This window comes from Macrosteles quadrilineatus, unplaced genomic scaffold (genome assembly GCF_028750875.1).
Source record: "Macrosteles quadrilineatus isolate MER2022 unplaced genomic scaffold, UCM_ALF_1.0 Scaffold_4__1_contigs__length_99947679, whole genome shotgun sequence".
Lineage (NCBI taxonomy): Eukaryota > Metazoa > Arthropoda > Insecta > Hemiptera > Cicadellidae > Macrosteles > Macrosteles quadrilineatus.
This window is the reverse complement of record NW_026542597.1, coordinates 29,217,671-29,233,633: the sequence shown is the minus strand read 5'-3', so window position 1 is coordinate 29,233,633 and position 15,963 is coordinate 29,217,671. Positions and strand designations below refer to the sequence as shown.

Genomic DNA, 15,963 nt, shown 5'->3' with positions numbered 1-15,963 from the left:
GCATTTTAACACCTAAATAGATATTAGGTGACAAACCATATCTTAACCCAACCAAGAGGTTTCCCTGATGATAAATCCATGACCATCTTCGCACGACTCGGCATCACTTTCTCGCTAAGCTTAAATTGATCAAACACCTTTCCTTTCGCAAAGCCATCCAGACACCTCAGTCGAGAGTTGTGATCAACGCTATCAAAACATCTGCTCACTTGCTGTGAAAACAATTCACTGCGACGCTTTAATTCTTTTGTGAAAGAAACAAAGGTGTCAACCTCCAAGTCCCACACAGAGTCCCATTCATAACCAGAGGTTCTCACGTGTATGATGGCTCATTACAATAGCGGAAGTGTGGGCTGCCACAACAGCTTGTAAATCTTCTTTAGCTTTTTTGTGAGAGCTTTCAACCGGATGGAAAGAAGTTAAGACATCCAACAATGATGTAGGTATAAACAATCCGACTTGACTACCTTTCCATCAAACTTCATCAGATACTAGAAACAGCGTTGAAATTTGGGTTCTAAATTTTTAAACCTCAAATGTCTATGTGGAAAAATCTGCAGTGCAAAGATTGTGAATTATCACACACTGTTTGCCAATTTCACGCAAAACCGTTTTTGGAGTTTAACTGTCCCATTATCTTATTTAGAAGCAAACTCCTTTTTTTTAAGAGAGAAGATGGAAGAAGTGAAAATATACAAATAACTAAACCATAAAGTGTTTAGATTTCAAACAGAATCTTCAAAAACACATTGAAGCATGTGAATTAAAATAAGCATTACTTGATGAGTAAACATAGTAGTGCTGAAATCCTCTAGTGAAAATATACCTGACCCCTACAAAACGACGAGTGGGAATTTGATGACAATTATAATTATAGCTTATATATATAAAATATATTTTAAATATACGTACCAAATCTTTACCTCAATCGAGGAATATGTTCAGTAATTAAATTTTTTCATACCAGTTTAAATTTAACTTATTGACCCCAAGCCCTAATTGCATACATTCCAATGATACTTTTATAACAACCATAACCATTACCAAACAAGCTATTCTAATATTACGCTTCACGCGTAATTACCCGGCCTATTAGCTTAAGTGAAAGTTTAAATAGAGGAAAGCACATAACAATTTGCAGCTAAGGCAGGCACGTCACACAACTATACAACCCCGTGGTGCCGAGTGAGGAGCTGTCGCTACTGTAATTCATGTCAATTAGTTACTGTATTTGTCTGGAATTAGTAGATTGACGTTTACCTAGCTCTATTTCCTTCCTGCCTGATGGTGATATGTTCATTACTCCTTTTATGTACAATTTTGAAAGTAGAAGATTGACGTACACGAAGCCATACTTCCTATCAGGAAATCCGTTTATTTCTACTACAACTTAACGTCTAGTAGAGTATACCTGACGTAGTGACGTATGCCAAACTGTACCTGTCTGGTTATTGGTTTATTTCTACTACAATCATGTGAACGCCTAGAAGTAGAAGACGTATGAATACAAACCCCTACTTTCTGTCTGGTGGTCGGTTTATTGCTACTGTATCGTCTGGAAGTATAAGAGTGGTGTACCAAACCCTACTTCCTGACTAGTGGTTTATCGCTACTTATTCACTTCGCCGTACTTTCCCGTCCCACACTTGACTTACTGTACAATAGTGCCTCTCTCTCGTATGATTTAGTGACTATAACTTAAGGGGTACTTGAAAGGGTTGTGTTTTTCTTGACTCAATGGTTACAAACAATCCAATTTTTTTGGTACATGTACAAAATACCTTATGTATAGATCAAATTAAAATAATTCTTAATGTTTGCCCTCGATGTTTACCAATCTATCCGCTCATCAGATCCCGTAAAAACCGTTGTAATAGCCTATTATTATAAATTATGCCCGGGAAGGTTCCTGTTTTATGATGTGCAGTATCAAGTCGTCCTCTTAAATTCACGATAGTTGCAGAAGATTAAAAAATGTTTAATAAACCACTTCTAATTTACAGATAAAATACACATCTTAATGCTTGTTCTCTGGGCTTTACCTAACCTTTTATTAATCCGATCTCCGTGAGCCTTTCAAAAGTTGTTACACATACATTTTTGGACAAGAATCGTTATCGACCAAGGGCTCTCGTAGGCTTTTAAAAGTACTACGTAAATTGGCCACTTTATCCGTCCTTGAACACAATGATATAGGCCTACCCTAGAAATATCTAATGAGTAGCATCTTCAACTTACAAACTATAGAATGGATCTAATTGAACTAGGTAACTAAAACTAATGAGCTGAAGCTACATCTCACATCTTATGTGATCGTTAGTAACACCGTATAACTCAATTGTCTGGTTATCCATTAGGCATGACTATGTTGCTCGCCTTCAAATCTGAAGAATGCAGCTTATATTCTAAGTTGGTTATCAATAAATTATGCTAACTAACAAAAGGACAACGTTAGAAAATTCCATTACGCAAATCAAAAAAATCCAAGCCAATTTTGGTTTCTAGTTTGATTTTAAGTGAAGTCGATTCTTTTATTTGTCATTAGGATATCAACTGATGATGCTATCTAAAAAGGTCGAATTTAGATGGCAACAATACCTCAGAGAGTTGCCTATTCCACAAAAGATTATAATGGCGTAAATCAACACAAAATAAAACAGAACTCACCATAAGGCGGCACCGGCGTCAGCATGAACAGATTGGCCGGAGGAACCACGACTCTTCTAGCAGCGTGTCTCTGCTTCGAACACTCGTCACAACACAAAGAACACTCATGAGCCACGGGTTCGAACAGAGTCAGGTCCATGTCGCTCAGTTCGTCCTCTGAGAAGGGTTCAAACTCCGAGCTGTCCGAGAGACTGTTCTCCCAGTCCGGAGGTCCCGGGTCCAGGTAGTCCCTCCAGGAGCCCCGGACCTTCCGAGCCTCTGGCTGAGGCGACCCTGGCTTCCTCAGCACCTCTACCTCGGTTGACACCCTCGGCATCGCCCCCGCGGTCGCTACACCATGGGACGACCTCCGGTAGTTGAGGTTTTGGAGACAGATGTAATTTACAGAAACTTCACCACCGGTTCACTTTGCTTGTTTGCGAAGAAACGCCACTTTGTCTATAAGGAATGTTGGTTTGTGTATCCTTCTTATGGTTCACTAAGAATCTTCCATTAATGTTCTTCGATGTATATCGTTCACTGCACTGCAATTTATCACTCTGGTTCATTGTGGTTCATCATTATGGTTACTTGCAAATAGTATTTGACATACCTTGACATAAATTAGAATTAGTAGCCTAAATGTAATGAATAGTTTAGAAAAAATATGTTTACATCATCAGCCTGTGTAAAAAAAATCTAATACAAAAAGTAAATATTAACTTAATAATAAATAAAGTTTTAACAAAGTTAAAACAGATGATAAAATAAAGTATATGGGGAAAATAATGAAAAATATATATTTTTATTTTGGATATTTTCAAATGTTTTTCTTGGTGTAATTATTTTTAGTAATTCAGTATTAATAATTGGGCCGTCTTCATTATTTATCAATTAATTTTGGTCTGTTTTTTCTTCTATAAAATGTGATTCTTAAGATATTGAGATTTCATGGTTTGTTTTAAAATTTATTATTGAAAGAGGTGTTTGACTGGTCTATCAACGCAAATCCAAACGCAGAAAAACTAGAAGCTATATATTTGCTAAACAGTTAATAAAATATGGGATACATTATTATAATCGTTCAATTATTATACCGTACGGTATGTCAATGTAATAATCCATAAAGCCCATTATTTTGCAAAATTGGAGCAAACCTACTTTGTTTAACTTTTAGGCTATTCACTAATTGTTTGTTTACCCATCACAATAAATTATATTAATATTTTTTTCCGTTAATCTTTTACCTGTAGTAATTTCTAACACCACATAAATAGCCCCTGGCCCTAACGAATTCACTGGCCGCCGATTGATTAAAGGCTTCATGGCAGCTGTGGAAAAAGGTCACCCAGCACTTGACTTCTGACTCAAGCCATAACATCATCCGACACAAGCATAGTGTCAACAATGACTCACCGTCTTACTTCAACTCTTCAACTCAACCCAAGTCACGGAGGTAGACAGTTAGATAAACAAAGCCCAGATGCGGACACTGATAAGCCAAACTGTCTGCTGATAACGCTAGATCTGACACGGATGAAAAACGTGACCGGAATGGAGGAATTGAAACGACCAACGATCCTACCATAAAAGTGAAGCTGAACGGCTGAACGGCACATGACGTGCGGTGTCTGATTACCAAGATACTGTGTGGAATAAAGAATCTACCAATAGGATTCTGCGTGTGACTATTGCTAGAAGTGGACGTATAAATTTCCAAGCTACGAAATAAATGTCTTACAAAGTTGTAGTTCTTTAACAATTGACGGAAGATAGTGATGTCCGTTTTCAGATAGGACTTAAAGATTTAGCAAGTTATAAACTGAACAATACGTTGAGAGTACTCTAATGGCAATTGCTGATTGCTATGAAGAAGCTAATTTATTTATACGTGGCACACTGAATATTTCATGTCATATCAACTAGCTAAGTATCACAAATTAAAGGAGGAAGGAGACAAAAGGGCACTGAATTAGTGGCTAATTCAACTATGTTTAATTTGAATAAGAATTTGGCTACACCATCTGGTCCCTAGAGATGAGATGCCTACTTCAGAATCAAAAGACAATGGCTTCACCCATACATTTTGTATTGTAAAATGGAATTTGATTGCATACTTAATTGGAAATCCACAAATTACACTAAAAAACTATAGTGAAATACGGTACTCGCAGAGAAAACCACAAACCAGGTGAAGAATCTAGAACCAATTTCACCCAGAAACAACCATTCTTCCTTGTGTTTTCTGTTTGTAGATTCTAATTTTGTTCTGGTTTCGCTCAGCAAAAATATGGCAACCTGCAGCACCAGAGATGAAGAATTATAAACAATTTCATCCAGGAAGAAACCTTTGTCGGAAGGATGCTGAAATAAGGCACTTCCTAGATAGTACACAGCCAGGATGGCGATGGCTGTAATCAAATCCACCTCGTGACGCCTGCAGGACCTACAAGGACCTGTGATCATGATCAACATTGCATTCCATGTACCTGTACCTTACAGACTGTACTGCCTACAGTGTTCTGGGTCAAAGGTCGAGACATACTTCCTCTTGTACACAACTGACATTTAGCGTCTGTGTGTTCTTTGCCGGCTCATTCACTTGCGAAATTCTTTGACCTAAGTGTTAATGCAATGTTTTCTAAAAACAATCATGGCTTAAGAATGATCGAGGATTGGACGTCAAACTTGTGCAAATGAAAGGAAATAGTTGTGGAGTTCTAGAGAGGTATAAACGTCCATTCTTTCTTCCGATCACTAGTGCTTATGTGTCTATGGAAATCATGAATTTTTTAACAAGTAATAATAATTATTACTTGTTAAAAAATTCATGATTTGAGAACTAAATTATATTTATGGCGTTACACACTTCTTTAAAACATCAGTAGCATAGAAACTCATTACAGTACAGAATTGTGTAAACAAATGTCTGAAGATTTCCAACGAACGGAAGTTTAGTTCCATCTCAAAACCTGGACTTTGAAAGATTTTTAAGTACAGCATGGGATTTCTTATTATTTGTTTGACCTTTTGGAAAAAAAAACATCCTATTCGACGTATTGGTCAATATTAAATGCATACAGCCAATATTGGTGTAATCAAATAAAAAAAAAATAAAAAAATAATAAATAAAAAAAAATCAGAGATGTCTTATGGAACGTACCAAACTAGACCATCCGACCGGATCTCGACCATTTGAACAAAGACGTCAAGTGGAAGCTTTATGATCCATTTTGTGACCGCTGCGTCCGCAATCGTTCCAACAATCAATCACCACAGCTGATCTACCGCACGGACGTGCCAGCTGATCACACTTCCCGGTCACAACTGATCGGCGTCAGGCGTGCCAACTCTTGCGGATGATAAATCCCTCCGCAGGAATGTTAACGGCTATTGTACCTGGGATTTGTTCCCAGGCTGTAAACGGTCAGCTCGCGCCAAACGTAACGCCCAACCTCGAAAGTTGAAGTGAATGGCTTCAGCTTCGATAAATCTTCCCAGATTGATTGATCGCAGCAGGTACTGGTACTTGCGTCAGCATTTGAGCGTGTTCATCAATTTAGTTGTGATTATGGTGAAATGTGGATGCAAATCATGTTTTGGCAAATGTCATGGTTAAACGATTGGATTCTCTGTGAACATTATTTTGAAATTGAAATGTGTATGGATTTTATTTGTGTGTGACATCACAGTCTTGTACTCAAAACAATCTCAATTCGACACTTCAGTAGAAGCATAATTGGCTGATAAGACGTTAATTTCTGGTTTGATACATGTCTTCTACACTCACTTATCACAGCCACCCATCTTTGGCTAACCATATGAGTTATTCCGCAACATTACTTCGCTGCCTTTTGCGTTCAAACTACGTTACAGAGAGGCAGGTTTATAAGGAATTTGAAAACTTTAGAAAACTCAACACATTGGATTTTCCTTTGTTTCTCAAGCCTACAGTCGTACTTTGACGTGCCAGTAATTTTCACAACAATAAATTCCAGCATGGGAAATGGATTGGAAACGTGTCTATTGTTGGACAGTTTTCCATGTTTGGAGGGACTTCTCTGATAAGTACTACGGACAACCGGATAGTGACGTCGTGACTGAGGATTCGAACATGTGCCATCACAACCGAAGGCTCATCCTCAATAGTCTGAAATACATTTTAAGTCCTTTTTCGAATCTACTCCTTGTATTTTGAATATTACTTCAACCAAACATTGCAGCTTAATTTCAATATCATGATCCATCTAGATCAAAAGTGAAAGTACGTCTTGGCCACAAAAGATCCTATCGATGAACTTGAGACAGTTGCGAACATCGTTGGATGCGATGTTGTGCAACACTCCTAGGTCCGATCACACACACACACACACTCACCCGTATCACGTTACATCGGACGTTATATCAGCGCAAAACCAACATTCGATTAACCAAAGGTCAGATACGAGGTGGCGAGTGTCCGTAAACCACAAACCGGTTGGTCGTTATCGCGTTTTGTAATGATCGTTAACGGTTCATTTCGGATAACGTACGTTTCAAACACGGTGATGTTTTGGTAACTGGTGAGAGGAGACATTTTCCGTTTTTAAGTTCAAAACAAACGCACTAGAACAGTGCTATTTTTTTTCTTGTATATGTATAAAAAAACAGATGTACCAATACAAGCGATCGAAACCGAAAGCATTCCAAATTCGATTTTCAGGTCCGGTAGAATTCATCCCATCAAGATAGACCATTTGTTTCCAGTTTTTTACTCAAAGCGAACATTAATGAACAAGCTTTTTTCATAGGGTACTACTATTAAAGTTTAATGTCCTCTGTTACTTTTCATACTATGATATTTCTAATAGACTATTTGGACACTAATTAGGCTATAGTTTACACAAAGTCAAATTTTTGGTTTGGCCTCGAAAAAAAGAAAATGTATTACACATGTATGTATGTATGTATGTATGTATGTATGTATGTATGTATTATGTAGCTACACACGTGGGTGGTTTAATTTAATAAAATCTTTCTAAACAACTTGTAATAGCTTCTGTAGATGTCCTCAAAATGTGACCTAATTATAGTATTCCACTCCACCACGGTTCCCAGCTGACAGCAGGGTATGACGTCACTATCAGCTGACTCAGTAACAGCTGTTTGGAGGGTAATAAAGTGATCTGTACTTGTACGATTACACGACCAACCAGCACGCTCAACGCTAGTCTCATCTTTCACGATTATTAGCTTCAAGGATTTGATTTTGAAATTATTCATTATAAACGCAACTGTAATAACTTTTTAACAAATATTGGAAATAATACAATATTCTTTCTGTGAACACTGCAAGAGTTTACCTATCATTTAGACGGGTTTGTTAACTATGTGAAAATGGATGTAAGCAAGTAACTTACACGCAACTTAGCAAGATACTTTCCATTGTGAATTGACAACTTTCATCGGAGGCATTACCCTGTGATAGGGGGAAATAATAGACATGCCTCATACCATAGAATAAATAAATACAATATTTCTTTTAACAAAAGTCAGAGAGCAAGCGCTAAGATGAGAAATGAAAATGCAAAATTTAATGCTCCGTTTCATAATCGTTTCATAGCCTAATAATTATGATAAAAACCTATTCAATACTTTTATCTACCCTTTTAGATGAAGCTCTAGCCAAAGTGTTACAATGAATTAATTTCAATTGAAGTAAACACTGATACTAATAAATTGAAATGTAGTAGTACCCATTAAACAGTATTGCAATTTTTTTTATTATTATTGTGATACTGGGCCTTATGTTTTAAAAGTAGTGTTTAGATTTGTTGTAATTTCTTTAAGATAAACCCTACTCTTAGTTTTGGATATGTAAAACGACGGAGCGAAATAACGTGGTTCCTAATGTGAGAACAGCGAGTGCAGACATCTAATGAAGCTACAATCTTAAAAAAAATCGGTAATATTGATAATAATATCGATAATATCGGTCTTATTAATATTTTTACCTTTTTTAAATACACAATAAAGAACTCTACAGCGAATTGTTATTGCACTTCGTTAACAACAAACGAAGGCCTATGTCTAAATGCACAATAAGGTGATATGAAATATTTAAATATCAAAATGATACTGTAACTGATTATACTCAAATAAACAACATTATCATTCATCTCTAAGGCTTTCTTTATCAATTAGGGACGTTTTTCTTATCAGTAATAGGAGTATTTAGTCCTTACTGCAATACATGTATATGGTAATCCACGAAATATCCAATGACGGACAAACTGTAATTCAATTACAATTCAAAGAACCACAATGAACCAGCGTGATAACATAACGCACACTTCACAAACGCACAACACAAACAGACGCAACACCGGTACAGACGTCAGCGCTGCACGCGGGCGTTGGACGAACTAAACAAGCCAACAATGAACATCGCGAGCCGAACACTCACGAAGTCACCCGAACACTTACGATGGTTCACGAAAGATACGAAATTCCTATGTGACGCTGTTTTCAATAAAAAACCAAGAAATACCCTTGCCGCAGCAAACATGCAGTCGCTTGCGAATTTCAAAAGTTTTCTTATAAGTCATATTTATTCCCTTTTTAATTAAATGAGGTTTTATCAGTAATTAGGTTTGCTTCTTAATCTAGGTAGGGAAGGTAAAGTGTGTTTTTAGTGAAATGTTTGTTATTAACTTAGTATGATATGCATACATTTTCAAATTTTGATCAAAATATGTCCAATAACAAGCAAACTACAGTTTATTTTTTTCTCGAATAACATGAAAATTTAATGTTTGATGTACAGTTTTTTCCGTAACCTTTAATTCTACAACACTTCACTTTTGTATTTTAAGCAGAAATATATTTATATGTAAAAAAAACTTGTTTTTTCATACTTCCCCCTTACTTTGATGATAATTCGCAATCACAATGTAATTAACTAAAGTGAATCGCCTCAGGAACTTATAATTAACGGAACACTATGCTGCTTGTTTACTTAATAATTATCTACAATACCTCAAATCGAAGCCATGATTTCTCACCTGCAAACAAAAAAGTACATTAGAAAACAATATGTGAAATAATGTATAATGTACATCGCACATTATGTGATACGGTTACACCTAACCACCTAAGTAATCAAACAAAATCGGGTTTCAAAACCTATTCATTATTCTGAAATCGGTGACCAATCATGTACTTGTTGCCACGCTGAACTATACCCTATTGTAGATTTTGATTTGTCATCTTTATGGATAAGTTGATGACAATTTTAAGTTGTATCACGGCTCGGTTCAATAGGAGAGCACTTTGTAACGTTTTAAGCTTTTTTATAAAAAAAACTTCAATATTATTTCAACTATATATAACATCCTAGTACTAATTTTCTGGTAAGCGATTGTTGTAAACTTTAATAAGAAAGAACAACTAAGAAAGAAACTTTTCGTCGTCATCGACGTAAGACCCGGACAATCAGATTTTACAACAAGACGTAAAATCCAGCCAAAGTATCCATAGTCAATGGTAGGTCATGTAATCCCATTGTCTGACACCTGTTGGCTTACGTACAGTCTATCACAAAAGTGTTGTGCAGTTCCGGGTGTACCCTGACTTTCCCCAGGTAATCATCACTGTCTAATATCTGGTGTCTAGTGTCTAGTGTCTAGTGTCTAATATACAGTCTAAACACTAGTATGGCTGGCTGGTGCATGCGTAACGTGTATCGCAACAGGCCTGTGGGACACTATGGGAAATCTTGTAGATAACAAAATAAATGTATTAAAGGACTCTTTAATAACACTTAAGCCATGAGAATGTTATGGTCTAGTTTCTGTTTAAAATTTTACTCAAACAATAAAGTAAAACAGTTTAAATTGAAACGCTAGGTTGGATTACCCCCAAGATGCTGCTTCCTCCTTCTATCATTCTTCTCATTCATACCGTAACTTACTATACTAACTTTGGCTAAAAAGCGTTAGTTTCTTTAACTCAACGGTTCTTGAATTACTACAGTACCACACTTCTAGACGATTGTTCTTTTCTTAATAAGGACAGACTTCTCAACGGCGGATCGGCAGCCGACTCAACTTTTAAAAAAACTGGACCAGCATTTGACGTATTTGGGAAAATATTTATTTCTTGGAACATAACATTTTATTATTTTCGTTCAATTGTCCATAGCTGTTGATGTTTGAAACCTAACGTGAAATGTTTAAAGGGACTTTATAAATTAGTACAGGCTTACCAGCTGAATTGAACTTGTAATCCGTTCAAACAGTAAAAACAGTTTACAAGTTCAGTTGGGCTTGTACCAATGGGCTTGTACCAATAACTGCATAAGGCATTTCACGTAAAAAAATTCACGTTAGGTTTAAAACAAATAATAACAATGAATCAACGAATAAAAATACTAAGGCCCCTTAGCTGAGGGAAAATCACTATTTCTAATTACAATAATAAGGTGTTTGGAAATTACAATCAGATTATATGCAGGCTATTAGCAATTACCAATAAATTGAGATGGGGACATCACATAGACCTAGTATTTAAATCCAACCCCTAGTGAAGGATGAGTGTAGAATGGAGTGTGATGATAGAAGATCTGTGGCTACGTTCATCACAGACTATAGAACCAACTAATGGTCTATAGTTTGAGGTTCTATACAAGTAGTTCTTATAGGATGGCTCCTACTGAGATGGGCTATCTCTTTTTCGCTCAGATAAAATTTTGGCAACATCGCTGAAATTAAAACACCGTCACGAACTCGTCCAGCCTTCCTCACCCTCACAATCCTTCACTTCCAGAAGGACGTCCGTCTCCAGCAGTTCAATCCTCCCATCCTCCCATACTCGCATTCTCCACTCTCCGAGCTCTAGGTCCCAACGTCGACCCAGTTGGCGCGGAGCCCGACCATCACCTGATTATGGCCTAGATACCACCGACCGGTTCACAACACTTCCGGTTGGGCGAGTCTTGTAATTGCCGCACATCGGTTGTCATTGCGCCGCATGTGAACAGGTCTTCTCCGTTGTGATTGCGGGCATCGGACATGCTATACGGAAATTATGATGGTGATTATGACTTCGTAATCGTTTGGGGATGGGAACGCCAAATTGTAGCTTGACTAGTATTTAACAGTTACACCTTCTCGCTGATCGTTGGTCATCTCACTTCAGCCGAGAAAAATATCAATAGAAACAAAAATCAGCTGATGTTGAGGAAAAACTAGCCAACATCTAACAGGCAACGGGAATGTTAAACTAACACATACAACAACACAACACCTAACATTGACAAGATATGCGAACTCACATTTGCTAGCACCTAGCTAGCACCCCCACTGAAGGTATTTTGATCGTATAACATCTTTAACATTATGTCCCAAGTAGACTAACATGTCCTCTATAGTAAAATCTGAGTTTTTTGTCTTTACTTATTCTTTGTGACGTTTTAGGGTTGAATAACTAAGCGCTAAATGTTTTCTCTTATTTGACACTTTGACAGTATATTTCGGTCGTTTGTTACAGTCTATAATACCAAAGGTTAAGCAATAGATTATAGATTAATCGTTTTAGTAAGTTGGAATAGTTTGAAAAAAAAAAACAAATAGTCAACAACACGCCCTCTAAATAAACCGGACCAAGCTTACAGTACCTTGAAATTATGATCAGCTGGTCCATGAGAAATGAATAACAAAAAGAGGATATGTAATCTATAAGCTGTGATGTTTTTCACCCAATTGCATTGATTTTAAAACGTACAGTATGCAGCCACGCATGTGATGATTCTTTCAACGACCGTAAGCGCAGCCAAAGTTGACTAAAACATAAATGATTTAGATTTTACAATAGGAAAACGAGTCTGCTTGCAGTATCATAATCAATATGAGTATTAATATTCAATTAACAGATTAACATCGTTTAACATTCAGATGAAAAGAATTTCACTGACAATTACCAAGGACATTTTAACAGAATTAATGAATCGACCAGTCTTTATATAATCACACTGTGATCCTGCGCGTTTTATTTGCGCCAGTTGAAGGACGAAAGTATCAGTTGTCAGGCAAGGACGAGAAGTTCTCACAGCGATGGAAGAGGTGGAAGTGGTAGTGAGGGAGGTTTACATAATAGCACTTCCATTCAGAACCTCCCAGGCAGATAATAGCGGATAATAGCTATATCACAGGTACACACTATATCATACGTGTGGCGAACTACGCAGTGATGCGTCACTAGAAATTGACTTAAGTGACATTTATGGAGACACTATCGTGATACATTACATTTTACGTTAACAAAATAAATAGTTATACAAATAGGACAAGAGAGGACAGTGAATTGATCTTCCCAAGGAGGTGTATTGATGTCAATCACTGAAATCTGTCGTACCAACATTGCAGGCGAGCAATCCCCGAAGGCCATGTCATACTGACTATTTAGCACGAAACCACTGGATAAGGATTGACAGATTTGGAAAGTAGATAATTAGATAACCTATGGTTTCACACTCATCATAACTGGAAATAAATTAACCTTAAAGTTGTCTCTGTCTAAACCTTTAAAGGTAACACAGGTATGTACAGATTGCCCGATTACAAGACTGCCTGTACAGATATCTTAATTGTATACCTGTGTTGTATTATATACATAATGGTTAAAATTAATTATATTGATTACATTCTTATGAAGTTTTTAATGCATCCTTGGGTAACACAGCCACTCTGGCTACGAAAAGCGGCATGTAAAAGTGCCAACATGTGTAGGTCTCACCATTAACTTCAGCTGCGAACAATAGAAATTGTTTCAACAATCATTGGGTAGGACTTCTTGAGCCTACAGTATAGCCTACTTGATTGGAAGGAAAAGCCAGGGGAAATGCAGTATTTTAGCCAAATGATAGAGGGGTGGAATGTTTTATACACCTAACTTGATTTTTTTAGGATGAAGCGTTCTAAAGTGACTTCAAGCAAGTTTAAGTCCAGTGCGCGTCCGTAAAATCATAAAACCTAATTATTTGCATTTAATCCACAACCTTACGCTTTACATTTATTTTCCACGGTAACTATTTCTATATTGAAATCTCAAAGATAAAAAGCACACCCTATATACACACACAACATTAAAATATGCCAAGGTAGATCCAGCCATCTTTCTCGACTGGATATCAGACTCATCGAGGAAATTTTGTAACCTGAACTTCCGTCGGTTCTGGCACGATGTATTGAGCATGATGACGGTCAGAGCAACGGTTACGAAACGATGAACGGAAACGATGTCTTCCCTCGTTAACGAACTTGCCAAACGATGGCACATCCGTCGAACATCAGCGACATCAAACGTCGAACGTTCGAGCTTAATCTATGGTTCGAGTTAGCCAAGGAGGATTATACAGGAAGAAATTAGACGAACTACTGAGCTGGGATCCAGGGAGCGTATTAAAATACTGGAATAGTGAGCGTAGAACGAATTTCGTGAAATATTTTTACTAAATTGGACATTTTAATTATTTAATTTATACCTTATTAAAAGCATTAAACCATAGGCACGTTTTAGAAAATCGAAACTTGAAACTAGAAAAGGTATATGGAGTAAATGTTTTACTTTGTGTAATTTGATACAAAGATTAATGTTTGAAACATCTAACCGGTTTAACAACTGCGTCTGTTATTATAAGTAGCCTAGATAAATACGCTCTCTTATATTTGTGACATTTTACTGGATAAACAATAGGTAAATGTTGAACCTGCCAATTAAAAAACTATTTTAAACTAAGAAGCTAATAAAAAAATATTACTTGGCTTCAGGATTCTACAGAACAGTAAATCGCATCTAGTAAAATGTTACATACGTGTAGTACTTGAAGTCAGTGTTTTTGTAAATATTTATGTGCTAAATTCAAATGAACGCTGTTGCACATTCGCTTTAAAACATTATTGGCCTTAATGAAATAAAATTAAAAATTTGCGACTTCAAGTATTACGTGTTTCAAAACACTAAAATCTTCAAATCACATTTAGACAAAGACAATAACAATGCTCAAATTTCTAATTTAATTTACTGACAAAAAAATATTGCATTTTGACTATTCAAAAATTTTGAGGAACTAATTTTGACACTGAGGCGTCTGTCTGTCTATCTGATTGTCTGTCATTTGGCATACGCCATTCGTTGGTCATCTACTGTAGTAGGGCCACCGCGGTCCCCGAAGTACAAAAAAAGTTGTCGCAGCTAGTCTGGGCGCGCGGGCGCGCTAGGGTGCGGGGTATAGAGGGGAGTGTTTATTGCTCATTTCGAAAAACATCTGGCCCACACGGCTGTCTGGGGTTGTTCAGCGCCTCAATGCTGTCTTCATGGCTTTGGCGTGGGGGACGGTTAGTACACAAGGGTCCGCGCGCCCAGACTAGCTGCAACAACTAGTACTGGCAGCGGACTGTAGGCTATATATGTGAACTGCGGTCAACAACTTTCTAGCGAGAACCAAACTCCTCGGTCTTTCACAGCACGTCATATTTTTTACAAAACACACCCATTGTGCTATGATTGCTTTTTTGGGTATCTTTTAACGTAACTGAACGAAACTTTAACCGTTTGAGACGAAGAAAAACTCGAATTACATCAACCGCCATATCTTGTATCATTGACTATACAGTATGAGCATATCATTGACTGTGGTATATAGTAAATACTTGTACTATACGTGTAAAATTGACTACTCTAATTGAAATATTGATATAACATCTAACATTTTCATAAATACTGATTTTGCAGGATCAAACGGATAATTTCCACAAAATAATATTTTTAATCCAGATTACAACTAATTTGACCCTAGGCAAAATGATTATAACTTCTTTATCAGGCGCAGTAAGGACACATGTTCCTTATGATCAGTTATTTGTATAGTTCGTATGATCGCATGCTTCTGCATTCAAAGGATACATGTTCGAAAATGCGGTGGAATAGTGTGGAATTATTTCTTGAGTACAACAAAGATTTTTGCTGACAAATTACATTTTGCCAAAAAAGTTAAAAACTTTATACATTTTTTAAGTTAGTGTTTTAACTTTGTCCCATACTTCAGTTAGGATATATACTTTACCTCTTCTGTCTGACTCTGTCAAATATTTTGGCTTATATAACATTGTCTATGTCTATGTACTTTCACAATTATTAACTGTAGCGTCCATTAAACAAAACAATAATATGGAACGTTTTATGGGTCAAGTCGACAACAACAACAAACAGCTTACACTAGACTAATATATACAGTTGTCTATACATTATTGTCATCGTTTTCACCTCGCTCGTATGATA

At 36.8% G+C, this 15,963-nt stretch overlaps 1 protein-coding gene across 4 annotated transcripts in view; it reads right to left on the bottom strand.

The window, feature by feature from the left end:
• LOC128993365 (ras GTPase-activating protein raskol) overlaps nt 1–15,963 on the bottom strand; it is a 318,987-nt gene that overhangs the window by 183,510 nt on the left and 119,514 nt on the right. The window contains exon 1 of one of the 4 annotated variants that reach the window (XM_054417216.1): nt 2,668–3,184. The exons of 2 other annotated variants lie outside the window; for them this stretch is intronic. In XM_054417216.1, the coding sequence (XP_054273191.1) occupies nt 2,668–2,983 (316 nt within the window). In that variant the 5' untranslated portion in view covers nt 2,984–3,184. Of the gene's footprint in view, nt 1–2,667; nt 3,185–15,963 lie in introns of those variants that run through there. One more of the 4 variants, XM_054417217.1, reaches the window with a different exon arrangement.